The following is an 18,440-nucleotide window of genomic DNA, read 5'->3' as shown; positions in this document are numbered from 1 at the left end:
CCTGGGAACAGTGAGTAAACATCTTGAGAGAAGTACATGGAACAAATAGGGGCTGCAATAAGGGTGGAGCACTTGCAGAAAACAACACTGCTTGGAACCACTCGAATACTCCAGATGGTGCTCGAAAAATAAGGGGTGTTACCGTAGTTCACTGATAGTGAACAGCTGACACCGTAGTACATCTCCAGCATTAGGAGTTGTACAAAGGCAATAATAATAATAATAATAATAATAATAATAATAATAATAATAATAATAATAATAATAATAGATATGCTCCCGAATGACATTTCTTCGTTAGACCGAAAAGAGAGTGGGGAGCCTAAAAGCAAACATAAATACAAGGAAGTATAATATTGAAAGGGGCTGAAAGTTATAATGGAGGAACTGAAACAGCGCCTAGTTGCAAAGAAAGCAAAAATGGTAAGATACGACCAAAGAATGAAGGGTTACCACCAGAATAGGTTATTCAGAGTATAGTTTACTAAGATATTCTACTAAAAAATAAATGGAGGATGTACAGATAAAAAGTAGACATCAGATAACATTGAAAGTCAAAGGTTTTGGAGTGACATCTGGAACAAAGACAAGGAACACAAGAAGGATGCTGAATGGTTGCAAGAACTGAAACAAACGGTAGTCTGTCCAAAACTGGCAGAACTAGTCATTTCATTTAAGGAATTGAAGGAAATAAGCAGAAAATTGGTAGCAGGAAGGTCCCGGGTCCAGATGGAGTTCAAGGCTACTGGATCAAAATATTTGGTGAATGCCACGCACGAATAGCTGCGCAACTCAACACCTTGTTAAATGCCCACCAAGTAACACCAGATCGGTTGACATTGAGTAGGACAGCGCTGTGCCTGAAAAACATCGAAAAAGGTAATACGGTAGGCAAGTACAGGCCAATGTCCCGTTTGCCGCTTATGCGGAAATCATTGACTGGAATACTCGCAGAGTTAATATACGAACATCTGGAAAAAAATAGTCCTGCCACATGAGCAGAAGGATTGCAAGCATAAGTGCAAAGGTACCAAGGATGAACACCTGGTAGACAAAACTGTACCTAGTTTTCCTCCTCTTGCAGTCTCTAACTTAGGCATGTCATGGATCGATTATCGCAAGGCGTACGATATGATCTCACATTCTTGGATTATGGAAGTTATGAACCTATTTGGTATTGCATTGAATATTGAGCGATTGCTTGGAAAAAGTCTGGCGGAATGGATGACGGAACTGACAGCATATGGAAGAAGGTGAGGTACAGTAAAAATTAGGAGTGGTGTCTTCCAAGGGGGCTGCTTGTCCCCACTGATCTTTGTGCTGTGCTTGATACCACTGCCACTGTTTCTGAGAAAATCAAAGGCTGGGTATATGTTCAAACTATTTTTGTAATTATGAATCAAGTCAGTTCTCTCGTTGATACCTGTATACTTTCAGTGCTGATATCAGAATACACTTTGGATTGAAAAGTGTGGTGTGTTAGTCATGAAGAGAGGCAAAATCAAATGCATGGACGAGCTAACGATACCGTCGGCGGAGATTAAGGAGCAGACAGGGGAAGCGGGTTATAAGGACTTGGAGATTTTGGAAATGGATAAATTAATAGAGACTGAAATGACAGTAAAATTTAAAGTGGAGTACTAACGCAGACTGAAACTGATCCTCAATTCGAAATTAAACAGGCAGAATAAGATTGAAGCTATTCCTTAGATATGGAGCAGGGGTAATCGCATGGACCGTAGACAAACTAAACTGCTTAGACACAAAGACGAGGAAGTTGCTGACTAGATATGGGATACTCCATCCAAAAAGTGACACAGGCTACATGTACCAAGGAAAGAGGGGGAAGAGGACATATTGGATGCGAACACAGCACCAGAGCAGAAGAAAACAACATAGCATGGTATGTAAAATATGCCACAGAACCGCTGTTACTGGATGTAAGAAGGTCAGGCTTGTGGGACGCTTTCATAAGGATGTTGAAGATCGGACAGACAAAAGAAAAAGATGGCTATGGATGACTGAAAGTAGTTTAAAACCAGAAACGGAGGCTCTAATCTGTGAGATAGAGAATAGGAAACCAGACATAGTCTTAATTGAGAAAGAAAGCAAACGATGCTGGATCATAGATATAGCATAATCAACTGACAACCAGGTATGCGATAAGGAAGAAAGAAAGGTTGACACATATGACAGGTTAGCTTGGGAGGTTAAGCAGCTGTGGTCGCTGAAAAAGTTGGGAGTAGTAACCAATCATTGCCGGAGCCCTGGGAACAGTGAGCAAAAATCTCGAGAGGTACGTGGAACGAACATGGGCTGCAATAAGGGTTGAACACTTGCAGAAAACAGCACTACTTCGAACCGATCGAATACTCCGGACGGTGTTCGAACAATAAGGGGTGTTAGCTTAGTTCACTGGTAGTGAACAGCTGACACTGTAGTACATCTCCAGCGTTAGAAGCTGTGCAAAGGCAATAAATGATGATGATGATGATGATGATAATGATAATAATAATTTTGAATTCAATCATTTGAACTAAGTGAACAAACTGTGTGTGGCCAAGCTAGAGCCATCAGGAAGCATGAATGGTTATCTCCAGCAGAACTGGAAAGCATAAAGTGACAGGTGCTTATCGAGAGTGAGACCAGCGGTGAACGGAACGATGAGGCAGAGAATGCAGACAGTGAGACTATGGCGGTGCAGTCAATGGAAAGCGTTTACATAAAAGAGTACCCCTACCTCCAAATCTTTAATGTTTCTAATATAGTCTCAAAGCAAAGCGGCGAGCTAGCAGAAGCGTTAGCACGCCGGGCGAAATGTTTAGCGGCATTTCGTCTGTCTTTACGTTCTGAGTTCAAATTCTGCCGAGGTCGACTTTGCCTTTCATCCTTTCGCGATCGATAAATCAATTACCAGTTTCGTACGGGAGTCGATCTAATCGACTGGCCCCCTCCACCAAAATTTCGGGCCTTGTGCCTAGAGTAGAAAAGATTATAATCTTAAAGTCTGAAAATTGAGGACAAGGGTTTAATCTATACCATTGTTCAGAACTTGACTGGTACTCACTTCTATTGGCCCCAGTGAGATGAAAAGTAATGCTGACTCTGTTGGCGTTTGAACTCTGAACGTAAAGAACTGTGAGAATGACCACAAGCATTTCTGCAAACTCGCTACATTTTGCTTCAAATTTTGTCACTAGGGCACCAAATTACAAGGAGAAGGAACAAATCAATTCCATCGAATCCAGCACGTGACTTGTTCTTAAATTTATCGACCCTGAATGTATGAGAGAAAATGTTGACGTCATGGTATTTGAACTCAAAATATTGAAAAAAAAAAAACGGAAGTAATTCCGTTAACATCTTTAGCGACGAAGTAATGATTCTCTAAGCCGGCTGGATTAATACTAAGAACTAATCAACTTGTTTCAAACACCTTAGTACCAAGTTTGGAATTTTTTTTATTTTCTACGTGAAAATTGATAAGTTTGGCAGTCAATCCGACAAAATCCGGTCCAGATGTTCAAGCCGCCCAAATATAGCATCGTACCCAACAATAAATAAAAATGATAAATGCTTCCTTCTTGAGCCATACCAGAGTCATAAGGGCCGATTTCCCTCACGTGGACAAGACGCCGATCCGTCGCAGGATTACTCCTTTTTGGCAGCTGAGTGAACTGGAGTAACGTGAAATGAAGTGTCTTACTCAAGAACACAACGCGTCACCCGGTTCAGGAATCGAAACCACAATCTTTACGATCATGATTCCAACACCCCTAACCACTAAGCCACGCTCTTCCACAGATAATGTAAGATTAATTGAAAAAACGTGTGTAACAAAGCATTACACTTGACAGGCTAATATCCTGGGTAATATCGAAGACTTTCTACTTGAATTTTTCTCGCATCCTTTTGATAAGAGCATAATTTTTATCTTCATCACTAAATACAATTTTATCATCAACGTAGACTGATATCTAATTTGTCAATATTTTATTCTTGCCATCAGATTTTAATTATAAACTCAAGCAGAGAGTCAGAAAAGCCATGTACATTTGGCAAAAGTATACCTGCGTGCAGTTTCGGCCCAAAAGACATAATGACAAAAATTGGGTTAATATTAAAACAAGGGGGTAAGTGATATGTTTTTCTTTCATTTTTACATCTTTTCTTACCAAGGGGAAGCACCATGTTCCAAGCAGTCCTGATGTCGATGAAATTGATTTTTTTTTTCTTGGATTGTTAGTAAATAGACATGAGTTGGCAAAGCTTGAGAAGAAGTAAATTGCTGAGGAATGGGTTCTCAGTGAAGCGGATTTGATGAAAAATTATTAAATGGGTGACGAGAACCAACAGATGTAACAGCTTGGTCTAGTTTTGGACGGTGTACAACCAGATCAGGTTGATTAGAGACCATTGTAGTGTCAATAGAATAGAGGAGACAACAACTCTATGAGAAAGAGGTTCTAACAGTCTTCTAGGCTTGTGTAAAACGACATCATCATAGAAACAAAGCCGTATTTAGCATAATATATATTATTTTCTGTTCCTAGCACAAGGCCCGAAATTTTGGGGCGGGGTCCAATCGATGAGATCGACACTAGTATGCAACTGGTACTTAATTAATCGTCCCTGAAAGGATGAATGGCAAAAGCTGACCTCGGCGGAATTTGAACTCAGAACGTAAAAACAGACGAAATACCTGATTTTTTAAATTTCCCATGCAGGCTAACATAGGGGTGACAAACAAAACATGTGGGACATAAAACATATATAAAAAAATAGAAATGAATGTTATAACGTATGAAGACATGAAAATGATAGAATGGAAATGGAACCACTCGCCCCACTTACGAGTAGCCCCATTTTCTACTTTTTAAATCCTGAACCTTCCAACACATCGATACCTGTTTCCTCCAACCACCGATCGTACGAAGTAAAGTCTGGGGAATGAGCTCCAGCTGCAGTCTACCTTCCAAAAACAAAATCCAACCATATATTCTTGTATTTTTTCCTCTTGCTTCTTATCTGGTATCACACACGAGTGATGCTCCTCCACATTATCATACCCCGCAGTTCCAATACACTCTATGTCCCATTCCGCCGAATCCCTTAACAGTTCGTCGCTAAGCAACATATAAACCCTACACTTTTTCCTTCTCTTTATTGATTTGGAGAGGGGTTTTGGTTTTCTTTGTATATGTTTGCCTCTTGTTTTTGTTTCTGGAATGGATAAGCCTAGAGTCTGCATGGAGTGGGTGGGTCTGAGAGAGTGTGGGTGGGATGGGTGTGGAATGTGGTTTACAGTTTAGCTCACTTGCCTTTTTTAGTTTTTTGCTGTCACATTTTCCCATTTATTTTTTCCTATTTCCGCTACTTTCCTTTTTCGGTTACTTCCTTTCTGCAGGTCTCTTCTATCTTCTCTTCCGTATTTTCTGGTCGCTTTTTTCTTGGTTTTGATGTACAATCTGCTCTTATGTGTCCCTTCAGGCCACATTTAAAGCAGCTTGGAACTCTTCCTTCGATCCTGACAGTCATAATTGTTTCTTCCATAATTATTGTTTCCGCAATATTTTCCATCGTTTCTTTTGAACCTTGGACTATCATCTCCAGTGATTGACCTCTCCAGTTGACGCAATCTTTTTTCTTGGCCTGGGGCACCACTATGTTGTCCTCATTACCAAAGAGGACCGCATCTGCCACTCAGGTCACAACAATCTCCGGTGGGATTCCTTCAACCGTGACCCTTGTTACTTTCATGCCTCTATACGTGGGCAACAGCACCACTTCTTCGCTCCGAATTGTCAACGCTGCATGTTTTCTTGCTGCTGCTGCAATACGAAACCTCACTTCTACTGCTCCGAATGTTGAACCTCTCGTGAGGTATATTATGCCTTCAGAAAATTTGCTTTAACGCCTTTTCCATTTGTTCTGTCGTGACGACGTCTATTCTTCTTTTATTTATAGAAAAGTTTCGACAGATTATCGACTTTTCCATTATTCCGTTTTTAACCTCTTGCGTGGGCGACAGCTACACTTCGAACCCATCTCAGTTCATTTCTTCTTTGTGTCATCCGAATTCCCTGATATCCACTTCTGTTTCCTTGCACCTTGCTACATCAGCAAAATTCCACCTCTCTTTTATCAGTTTCTGGTCCATTGTCTTAACTGCCTCCAGCAACTCCTCCTCGGACGATGACATGTCTGAGTAACTATAACTGGCTTCAGACATTCTTCAACCAACTGTCTCTTCTCTTACGAGAAGAGGAAGCTCAAACAAATTACACACGTAAACACCCAAATCGCTGCAAAGCAGCACAAACACTATTCAAAATATTACCACGTATTAACTTCACCGAGACGAAATACCGCTAAGCATTTCGCTCGGCGTGCTAACGTTTCTTAGTCGTTTACTGCCCAGAAGGGGCTACACACAGAGGGGACAAACAAGGACAGACAAATGGATTAAGTCGATTATATCGAGCCCAGTGCGTAACTGGTACTTAATTAATTGACCCCGAAAGGTTGAAAGGCAAAATCGACCTCGGCGGAATTTGAACTCAGAACGTAGCGGCACACAAAATACCGATTTCTTTATTACCTAAAAAAAAGGCCATACAAAGAGTTCTTATAGGACATCACGAAACATGAAAACAGTACAAAACGCAACAAACATACAATCAGGGAACTAAAAATTACAAAAGCGAATGATAAGAGTAGAAGAAAGATTAAAATAAAATGATAATGCGCAAGAATGAAAAAAGGAGGCGCAACGTCCTCTCGACCCCAGTCGGGTGGTTGCATTTATTCAGTTTTTCACTTTTACTTTAACAGTTTTGCAACTCAAAAAATTGAAATATTTTCGTTACTTTTCACCCATTAATCACTGTTACTTCCATCTTTATCAACTGCAAATAATCAGTTCTAGTGGGTGGTGTTTCCACCAACCAAGCTCGTTTCGTTCTATATTCTCATCAAATTCTTTTATGTACTCCCAGTAGTTCTCCTCATGTATCAAAATTCATTTCTCAGCACAGGTTTCCTGCATCTTCACTCTTATGTCCTTCAACTTCGCGATCTTTCAGTCCATCTCCTCGTTCTTCTCGTACTTTATCAAAACCTCCTTATATTTGACATCTTTATCCGTTCTCTCCTCCTCTTCTTGTACATTATTAGTTTCTGGCTTTTCTATCACATTTTTGTTTTCTGTTGATAGCCACCCTTGTAAGCTACGCAGACGATACGAAAGTCACGCTGAAAATACAGAATCCCAGCGATGTCGTACATCTGCAGAAGGAGTTGGACTTAATTTACAGATGGGCTGAGGATAATAATATGCAGTTTAATGACGAAAAATTCCAAGCCCTGCGCTACCAGCGTCCAAAACTCAATGTCAAACTTACAGGGTACACTGGTCCACAGGGAATTTCAATCCCAGACCCTAAATCAGTGAGGGACCTGGGTATCAACAGGAGGGACGATACCTCTTTCCAAGTGCACATTACCAGGACGGCGACAAAGTGCAGATGACTGGCTGGATGGCGACCGTTCAGAACCAGAGAGAAGGAAACCATGATGGTCCTCTTGAGAACATTCGTCTTCAAATCCCTGGATTACTGCTCGCAGCTAGGGTCATCCCTGGAGCGAAGGTGGAAGAGGTATGCAGTAATATTTATGTGGAAGATCCTGGAAGGAATTGTGCTAAATTTTGTCATGGAAAGCTACACCAATGCCGCAGTGGGTTGACATTGCACAGTGCTAAAGATCCCACCGATGTCACCGCGCTTCAGAATCAGTTACTGCAACAACCTGGGTTTCAGGAGCCCACAGCTTTTTAATATTGTTCCAAAGAGAATGAGGGACCTAAACAAAGTGCATATAAGTGTTTTCAAATCAAAACTGAACCTCTCCCTGTAGAGAGCTCCAGATGAACCTACCTCACGTCTTCAATAAAACAGTGGCCCACAATGTGTTTGCAGTGTCAGTACTCATACCAACATTTGGGCTGCTTCGTTGGGCGCCTGATGAGATCCGAGCCAGATCCCCAAAAAAGAAAAACACTAACAAGCACACATGATTTCCACACAAACAGTGACGTAGACCTCCTCGAGCTAAAACGAAAACAAGGTGAGAGAAGCTTAAGGTCAATCTAAAGTGCCTTTGAATTTCGCATCATATCCCTTCGGCAACATGGAAATGCATCCCTTGACCAAGTTTGCATACGTGAGGCTGATAATATCATAAGACTCGGAAGGTACCACCTTGAGCAACATTCCTTGTCATGCCAAAGTAGTTGCACGACTCTACCGCAACGTATCATCACATGAAAGAATGAGCCTATATGAGCAGAAGACTTTGCATGGAAATATTAGTAGAAAGCTCAGAGACGATGGTAGTATCGATAATCAAAGCAGTTTATCATGGACGAGTCACCGGATTACTATCTCCCACTTTGAAGAGTATACATTTGCAATCCAGGAACAGGAAATATCAATCAAGTAACTGATGCACAAAAGGGATAGTGATGCAGGAAAACCGTAAAATGGGACAACCGATGCAGACTGTGTGCTGAAGATATCACATCATAAGCTGTTGCCCGAAAATGTGATTACGTTATTTTTTACCGATGAGACATGACGTCTTAGCTTGGACACTCTATAATGAAATCCGTCAGAAGGATAATCCTGAGGACAAAGAAATAAGAACCCACAATATGGTAGAAGACATAGCCACTCGTAATAAAAAGGAATATTGGTGGAATGTACCAGTGAAGATCTCAATAAGATCTCAATAAAATGTAAGCACAACAGACTTGATAAAATGATTTGGGATAGAGAAGAGTAACTGTGCACAGTTGAGGAAATTAGCTGCCCAACGGATTTTACATAAAATTGAAGATCAGTGAAAAAGAGAACACGAATACTGAACTATTGAGAAATCTACAGTTGCTCTAACCAGATTACAAGTTCAGGTTTATACCTGTAATTATTGGTGCCCTGAGATATGTAGCACGCTGCCTAAACGCCAATCTTGAGGAATTAGGATACTCAAAACCAAAAAGGAGAAAGCTAATTCGGAGACTACAGATCCAAACCATCACTGGAACTATAAAAATCAGTAAAACTTTCCAGAAGTTTATCATTCAAGTATATATGAGCATGTCTAGATATTCAACTATATTCATGAGAATACATACATAACAAATATACATACATACATACATACATACATAATACATATATACAAACAAAAATACTGTTATGTTGATGTTGAATTACAATGAAAGAGCCTTGGATCTAGTTTCTATTGGTAAGAAATCTTGAAATAAACTGAATAATGACATACATGCATACATACATACATACATACATACATACATACATACATACATACATACATACATACATACATACATAAATTCATGCATGCATACATACATACATATGTTTTCTAAACGTGAAATGACTTTTAGGAAATAACTTCAAGAATTATGGACTGGGAAAGCAGATTAAGTGTTGAAATCTCCCGAAATGCAAGATATCAGGACTAATACACAAAAGCAGTCAGGGACGCGAAATCCGGATGCACAACAAATATTGCTCTGTTATTGCTACTAATATGAGTTCTAATTGGAAATGGCATCAGCAATGGAAACGCAATCTCTCCAAACTTTTCACTTGTCTAGCAATGTTCATCGAAGACACTGAGTGAGCAAGTGGCGTGAACATCAACGTAAAGCTACTAACACACTGCAGATTCGTTGATAACATTGCATTTATCACCAGAATCCCAACTCGGTTGCAGGTCATAATGAGATAGCTGGCCACCCGACCTCAGCAGTAAGTTTTAGATCAACCGCATGAAAACAAAATTATGCCGTCCGAAGTCGTAGCTCAAGACTGAATAGAGTTGGAAATTAGCAAAATCTAGGAGTTGAAAGAGTTCGCCTACATACAGTGAATATTCGCCGTGTCATGGATTCTGATATTTCGAAGATTGTGATGGCAGGATAATAGAATTTACTGCCATAAAGTACATGCTCATGGTATATTTGGACAAGAACATACGTGGGAGACTCTCCACAATCACCGTCCTACCTGCGTTTCTATACGCAACTGAGATGTGAGATGATACGATGGAGAGAAATATAGAATGTCTACGAGAAAAAGGGCCACGGGAATATCCATGGCCAGGAAAATCTTTGCGAGGGCAGAATCGAGATAAGATAATTGGAGAATGGAGCGGGGTGAACGATGTGATCGAACAATTCCGAATGCAGAAGGTCCCCTGCGTCGGAAATGTCTTAAGAGTCACTGGCAGCAGATGGACCAATACTGTTGCTATGTGGTAACCAAGTGATCGGAAAAGGCCTCTTGGAACGCCACAACGATAGATGGAAATAAAATTCACTAATGTGACTTGGAACCCAATTGAAAAGAAAAGGAGAATCAAGAAAGAATTGAAAGCGCATTGTGACCAGTAACGAATAACATCTGAGAGTCTCGTTGATAATTCATAAAGTGATACATTGGGTATGGCCGATCAGAATGTTGCCATTAGTTTCGCTTCATATATTGCTCTTGGCAACATAAGCGTCTTGTCAGATCTGCTGGCTGGCTGGCTGGCTGGCTGGCTGGAGGCACATAACCTCATTATTCAGATAGGTACCAGTTCAGTTGCAGTGCAGATATCGCATCGTTGATGGATCACGAGATAAATGTGTAGATTTCAATATACTGATATAAATATGTCTGTGTGCGTGCGTGTTTGTGTATGTGTGTGCGTGTGACGTTTGCTCATATAACATAAATAATTTATTTGATATAATTTTATGTAACAAAATGCAGTTTGTTTCACTGATTATGAAGAGAGGTTTTATGCAAAATGACGTGTTATGAAAAATAGACTCCCAGAGGAAGAAGATGATATGTAAGCTAACAATGCTACTGATGATGTAACAGGCTAGCAACATCTTTATTACTCTACCTCTTGTCTTGTTCTTATTCTCTACTTATTCTGTACTGTTTTGTCAACTAGTCTTTGATGTGGCAGAGAAGAAATCAAAATAGTTTTTGTTGGACTCATTGACTCGTATAAAGCATCATATTTAGTGGAAAGACTTTATTTTAAAAAGCTTCACCATGTCCATCATGAACAATTTGCATAAATTTTATATATCTGTGTCTCTGTGTGTGTATGTATGTGTTTGTGTGTGTAATATATATACATACATATATATATATATATATATATATATATATATATATATACAGAGAGAGAGAGAGAGAGAGAGAGAGAGAGAGAGAGAGAGAGATGCACACACACACACACACATGCATACATACATCACACGATTACGTTGAGAAAGCGGACTGCTGAAAGATTTTCATTCACTTTTCTGTTTTTCTTTTATTTTTTACAGCTGTTATTCCAATGTTGGAATGGCCGGTCGTGGTCAAAGTCAAAGTCTTGGCTTAGGATACGCTTGCGAAGGGGTAAAAAAAATATTTTTATTTTATTTCGCCTAAATTAATTGTATGGATTCAACTTAATACAGATTTATAAGAAAATTGTTCAACTAAAAGTATCTATCAGCTCGGATCTCTTTTTTCTGATAATTTGAATAATGAATATCAGTCGATATCGATTTACAGTCAGTAATCATTTAATCTGCCTCAACAACTCAAATGTGGACGTAATAAACCTTGACTTTGCAAAAGGTTTTGATAAAGTGGATCATGGTATGATATGCCACAAATAGTGTAATCTTTACATAGCAGGAAAACTTGGAGAATTGTTACATGACTTACTGAAAAATAGAAGTCAGGCAGCAGTGGCCAATAGAGTCACCTCAATGAAAACACAAATAGTGAGTGGTGTTCCACAGGGCACTCTCTTGGGACCAGTGCTTTTCATAGTGGCCCTCTCAGATATGCCCTCAGTTGCCCGGATAGCCACACTTGCTAGCTACACAGACGATACGAATGTCTCGGAAAACGAACAGAACCCCAGCGATGTTGCACACCTGCAGCAGGAGTTGGACGCAATATACAGTTGACTGAGGACAATAATATTCAGTTTAATGCTGGTGAATTCCAGGCCCTGCGCTACCAGCGTCCAAAACTGAATATAAAACTACCAGATCCTAAATCAGTGAGGGACCTGGGTATCGACATGAGTGATGATACCTCTTTCCAAGTGCACACTACCAGGATGGTGACAAAGTGCAGACGACTGGCTGGATGGATCCTGTGAACGTTCAGAACCAGAGATAAGGAAACTATGATGGTCCTCTTGAGGACATTCGTCCTCAGCCCTCTGGATTACTCCTCCCAGCTATGGTCACGCAACAGTGTAAAATTAACAGCGGACCTTGAAGCAATGCAGCAAAGCTTCACAAAAAAGATCGTCTCTTTACAACAGCTCAGCTACTGAGAAAATCTGAAACAGCCAAGACTCTAATTCCTGGAGCAAAGGCAGGAGAGATATGCAGTAATATACATCTGGAAGTTCCTGGAAGGGATTGTGCTAAATTTTGGCATTGAAAGCTACACCAATGCCAGAACGGGAAGATACTGCACAGTGCTAAAGATCCCAACAATGCCATCGCGCTTCGGAATCAGTTACTGAAATAGCCTCAGTTTCAGGAGCCGACAGCTTTTTAATATTCTCCCAAAGAGTTTGAGGGAACTACACAAGGTGTATATAGGTGTTTCCAAATCAAAACTGGACCGTTTCTTGACGAGAGTCCCAGATGAACCTACCTCGCGGCAAGAGGTGCAAATGAGGGTAGCTACATCAGACTCCCTTAATCACAAAATGCTGCATATTAGAGGAGGCTCTCAATAATAACAGTGTAGCAAAACACCTGTGCCCCAGCATGGCCACAGCTCTGAGGTGAAGCTACAAAAAAAATTGTCCTTAAATTTAGTCAAAAACGTTCTAAAAAAACAACACCAGATGAATGCTTCTCCGCCCCAAGAGATAACGAAAGAGTATCATGTAAACGAAGCGGAAATTTTTTGTTGCTCGATATAATCTGTATATTGATAAATATTTCAACCCATTCAGCCAGATTTTTTACATGGGTTTCTGTTTTATAAAAACTTTACTGACGCGAGGAGGAAGAAGTGAGAAGAAATAGAAGGCAGAAATAAGTTCTGCAGTCAGCAGTAATGCATTTCCCTCCTCATGAATACTCTGTTGGTTGAGGCATAATATCTTCTCGTTTATGTAAAAATAATTCTGTCCTTTCTCGAACCTTGTGTGAACGAAATAGGGTGCATATATTCATTAAATTGTGTGTCATTTCTTTCAAGCTCCTGTGTCAAAGATATTCTGCTCCTTAATTATAACTTTAAGTTCTTCTGCATTACTACGTAGCAAGAATAAATATGCTAACTTAAAATATTTTGTAATTTACACATTGCTCTCTTATATCTGAGTAGCTACTTCAAAAAATAATTCCACTAAAATTAATTGACTAAAACATATTCGCTTGGTCGAAAAGTCCTATTTAAACCTTAAAAGCTTTCAGTTTCACTTACATATAGCTTGGTGTTGTACCTAGAATACATATACCAACCATGATTTTAACGCCACGTACACTTGAATATTTTCATTTGTCATTTTGACGTGTGATTTAATATTGTATGTTATCGAACAGGGTCTGCTGGAACAGAAGCGAATGTGTATATTATTGTTAAAAATATTAGCTGCTCCTTTTTGGCAATTACCTGCAGAATTTTATTCATGTGTGAATAAAGTAGTCTTCTGAGTTTAGATAGTTTAATCCATTGAAATAAAGTTGCTGGAACCTAACAGCTGAGAAAAACTTAGAATAATGGTTTTTGATCTTGTTTCAACAACAGTTTTGAATGGATGTGTCAGTTGATTACATTGACGCCAATTGCTTGTTGTTTCTTTATTTTATCGACTGCAGAAGGAGGAAAGGAGAACCGGATCTCGGAAAGATTTCACAGAAAGAACAAATACTCAAATATTATATCGAATCTGATGATTTTAGCAGATGATGTTGATTTCGGCCAGACTTGAACTCAAAATTGTTTTGTCCAACCATCTGTGATTTTGTCACCTCGCCGCCCTCGAAAAGCTCTGTTAATAGGTTGTCTACCTTTCTGCGAGTAATCCATTAAAAAATTAAAAGCTATCTACACATATATAATTTTCTATGATTAAACATTCACATTGCAGTACTTGGTGGGTAATGTATCGCCTTATTAGCTCGGACATTGGGGTAGCTATTTCTACTGTGATTAGACTGAAAATAAATAAGTTGATACTATATATCTCACTTCACCTGATTGTCGACAATGTCTGCATAACCTTTTGAGAGTATTCTCATCAAAATATGAACTTCGGTTAACTGCAATAAACTAATTTTATTGTAATCTGAACAAGAGAATTATGGAGATCACGTGAGTGATCATTGTTAACACAACTGATCTAATTTGCAATTATACTTTTATTATTTCATATGTTTCAGCCGTGAGGCTGTGGCTATATACAGGATTAAAACATGTGAAGCCAGGTAACATTTTCAAGCCGTTCTTTTATGCATTTATCACTTTTGACCTTGCATTTTGCAGCTTAGATCGATTTTACATGAACTAGCACATTCCATAGGATTAAACCATGAACATAACCGCCCGGATCGTGATCATTATATAAACGTATATCCACACAGAATACAGGGAAATCTTGGCTTTAATTTCAAGAAACTCGACAGCAGCAAAGTATTCACTTTTGGTACACCTTATGACTTTTACAGCATCACGCATTATAGCAGTCGTGTAAGTAGCAGTACAAAGTCATCTCAAATTTCTTCTCTTTTTTTCTTTCTAAGCTAAACAATCTGAGGCCGATTTTGCATTTCATCCTTTCGGGATCGACAAAAATAAGAACCGGTTGATTCCTCGGGTCAATATAATCGATTTAACTACTTATTGGTAAGAGTATAAAACACTGCGCTCTTCTGCCGAGCCATGTCAAGCCAGTGTGGTAGAGTAGGCTCATCAAACCAGTAGAGTCTCAAGCTCAAATTCACAACTTGCATACCAGGCCATGATTATTGGACAGAACAGTATGACGTCTTTTCCCTCCAACGACTAACATTTTAAACCTAAACACTGATAATATCTTGTGTTATCACTTGTCTTTCTTCATTTATACATATTCAAATTTTATATTTATATTATGTTTTTTTGTGCACAATTATAGCGACTGGTGAAACGCAATCACAAACCACTCCATGACATCCATTAATCTTCCTTTTCACCGCCTGAGTCCTTTAAACATTATGCAAATATGAATCCCATACAACCACGAAAACCCCTAAAATTATATAGGCGTGCCTGCGTGGTAAGAAGCTTGCTTTCCAACTACTTGGTTCCGGGTTCAGTCCCACTGCGTGGCATCTTGTGCAATTCTTTTCTGATATAGCCTAGACAGAAACTGAAAGAGGCCTGTGTGTATATCATCATCAACGTTTAACGTCCATCTTCCAAGCATGCATGGGTAGGACGTTTGACAGGAGCCGGCCAGATAGAAAAACTACTATAGGCTACTGTGTCTGTTTTGGCGGGCATTTTACAGCTAGATGCCCTTCCTAACACTAACCACTGTATGTATTTATGTGTGTGTCTCTGTATTCATGTCTGTCTCCAGCCACCATCACTTGAAACCGCTGCTGGTGTTTTTACGTCCCTGTAAATTAGTGGCTCAGCAAAAGGGAAGCCCTGTGGTCGATTTATTCAACTAAAAAGCACTTTGAGGCGGTGCTCCAGTATGTCCACAGTCAAATAATTGAAACAAGTAAAGGAATATATATATATAGAGATAGATAGGTAGATAGATAGATATGTATGTATAGTAGAAATTTATAGAAAAACAAAGGAAGAAATCAGGTGTATGAACAACAAGCAGGTGTATTATTTTGACGCTCGATAATATGAACAAGTCTTTTACGTTTCGAGCCTATGCTCTTTAACAGAAAGGAACACGAGAAAATAAACAGAGAGAGAATGGAAAAAAAAGAACTTGTAGATTTAGTAGTCAAGCATGACGAATGATTAGAAAAGGTTTGAAAGTAGAGGTTGAAAGAAAGGGCGATGTCAAAGTACTGGTGACCCAAAATGAATGTGCGTGTGCGCGTGTGTATGAGAATGGTGTGTGCGAATGTGTACGTTTGTATGAATAGAGGTTAGTGGCTCAGACGTGTGTGAGTGTGCGCGTGTGTGTGTATGTGCGTCTGTAACGTGTATGTTGTGTGTATCAGGTGAGGTGTGCGTTTTGACGTATATTATTTATTAAGGCTTCTTTAACTGATTTAGGATGGTTACTTGAAGAACTAATACACTTTAGGTTTTCATTCAGCTTATGGAATGGATGGATCTTATTAGTGACTAGATTAAGATTGAAGTCTAGATAATTTACTGCACAATGCTCATTCTCTATAGTTAGCCCTAGGCCATAATTCTTAAAGAACTTGCGCATTTTCTTCTTAAGGCATTCTACTGACCTATTAGTACAATTTCTAGTTATAAGTAGTAGGTCATCCCTATAACGACCACCCTCTATATTCGTAAATTCTATTTCTAGTTCAGATACGAGATATAAACCTACAAGATCGGTAACCTTGGCTGAATCTGAGGCACCAATGAGTTTATCAAAACAATCTCTTGTGTTTTTTCTTGCCCATAGTTTATCTTTATATTTTATAAAAGACTTCCTCGCGGCCAACACCAATTGACTTCTTCAAATGACATTTTTACCTTTCCCGTCGCATATGACAGGGCCTTATTTAAAACCACATCATTTATAGATGAATAATAATTCTCTATATCAATTTGAAGGAATCTATATCTATTTTTATCCTTAAAATTATTAAACCATTTTATAGCATCTCGGGCACAATTCCAGAGTTTAAGGTTACCTAACTTATTTAATATTACTAGATTTGCATCTAATATTAATTTACTAAGTCTACATGTATCTGACTTGCTAGGGCATATTAATCTTACTTGGGGGTTTGAGTAAAAATTATCTTTATGGTCTTTAATTGTTATTCTTGGATGCATCGGGACATATGGTTCAGTTATATTTTCAATACCATATTCAACCATGATTTTTTTTTTGGAAATCATGTTAATATTATCTATATAATTTTTATTAACTACCTTATATTGTTTTCATTATTTCCTTTTCTAGTAGTTTATCATAAAGTGGTGTATCCAGTCTATATAAATTTCTGGTCTTATCAGATTGTACTATAACTCCATCCTTGTTCTTTAATATTTTTATTTTTCTAGCTAAGTTGCTGAGGTGGTTATTGTGTCTGTTAGGATTTTTTTTTTTTAATTTGATATTTTTCACCATATTCCATATTTTCTCCTCAAAGTTCTGTATAATTCTATTATTGGGAGGTTCCTGCCTAGATTTGAAGTTTCTCTTTATATAGTCTATATCTTCCATGTTAGTATTATTCTTATGAGGATGGTTGTTATTGTAGTAGTGAGCCTTCCATTTCATTCTATTTATAAAGTTTTTTAGCTGGTTAATTAGGTCCTGTATATAGTCTTTCCAGCTGGGAATAGGTATATCCTTCAAAGATGAGTTCCACTCTATCACCGCAATCTTACCTGACATATATAAGAAGTCCTAGTGGTAGAACCAATTGTATAATTAATTTAGATAATTTGGGAAGACAAATTTCCAAATCAATCAGGTACAACCCTTCAGCATTATATGCATATACATATCTCGTACCTTGGGGTCTTATTTATCATATCTTTATATATTTAGCTATAAATATACAAAGTATCTGATTAAAGTCAATATTAATTCAATTTTGGGGGATTAATCGGTATGCGGGTATTCTACTTCAGATAATACAAAAAAAATAGCCTAATGAATATATCTGAAAGTAAACTCATGGTATCAGTTTGCACATCACGAAATGATACTTAAAGGATACAACTAAAATTACCAGCAGGGTATATACTAAACTTCATTAAGTATTTCCTACTTTAGTTAATACTTAAATTTATTAAACACTAGCAGAAATAGCCGGCTTTGCCCGGGTTAAAGAGAATAATGAAATCTAAAAACGCCGTCTAGACTACGCAACCCTCAACTGTTAGTAGCTACGATACCATATTTCTACATTAATAACTCTCCAATCCATGCCAGCATGGAACATAGACATTAAGTGGAATGCCAGTCTCTCATCTGGGAAGGCCTTGAAATCAATGTTACCAACTGGGGACTATGTGTGTCGCAGTGATAATAAAAAGACTCAAAGGAGGTCTGCAACGAAATAATTTTACTCAACACTTTGCAAGTGAATCAGTGGAGGCAAAGATGCGTCTCATTTACTTGACAATTTATGCACCACATTGCAGAAATCACAATGTAAGTAT

The 18,440-nt window shown here is 38.6% G+C and overlaps 1 protein-coding gene across 3 annotated transcripts in view; it reads left to right on the top strand.

Moving 5' to 3' along the window:
- Positions 1–18,440, top strand: part of LOC106876115 (nematocyst expressed protein 6) — a 94,127-nt gene that overhangs the window by 30,155 nt on the left and 45,532 nt on the right. For all 3 annotated transcript variants that reach the window (XM_014924526.2, XM_014924527.1, XM_014924525.2), the window contains exons 5-7: positions 4,010–4,133; positions 11,423–11,495; positions 14,610–14,813. In XM_014924526.2, coding sequence (XP_014780012.1) covers positions 4,010–4,133; positions 11,423–11,495; positions 14,610–14,813 — 401 coding nt within the window. The remainder of the gene's footprint in view (positions 1–4,009; positions 4,134–11,422; positions 11,496–14,609; positions 14,814–18,440) is intronic.

This window comes from Octopus bimaculoides, chromosome 3, assembly GCF_001194135.2.
Source record: "Octopus bimaculoides isolate UCB-OBI-ISO-001 chromosome 3, ASM119413v2, whole genome shotgun sequence".
NCBI classification, from domain to species: Eukaryota; Metazoa; Mollusca; class Cephalopoda; order Octopoda; family Octopodidae; genus Octopus; species Octopus bimaculoides.
The sequence above is the reverse complement of the archived record's forward strand: the minus strand, read 5'-3'. Positions and strand labels throughout refer to the sequence as shown.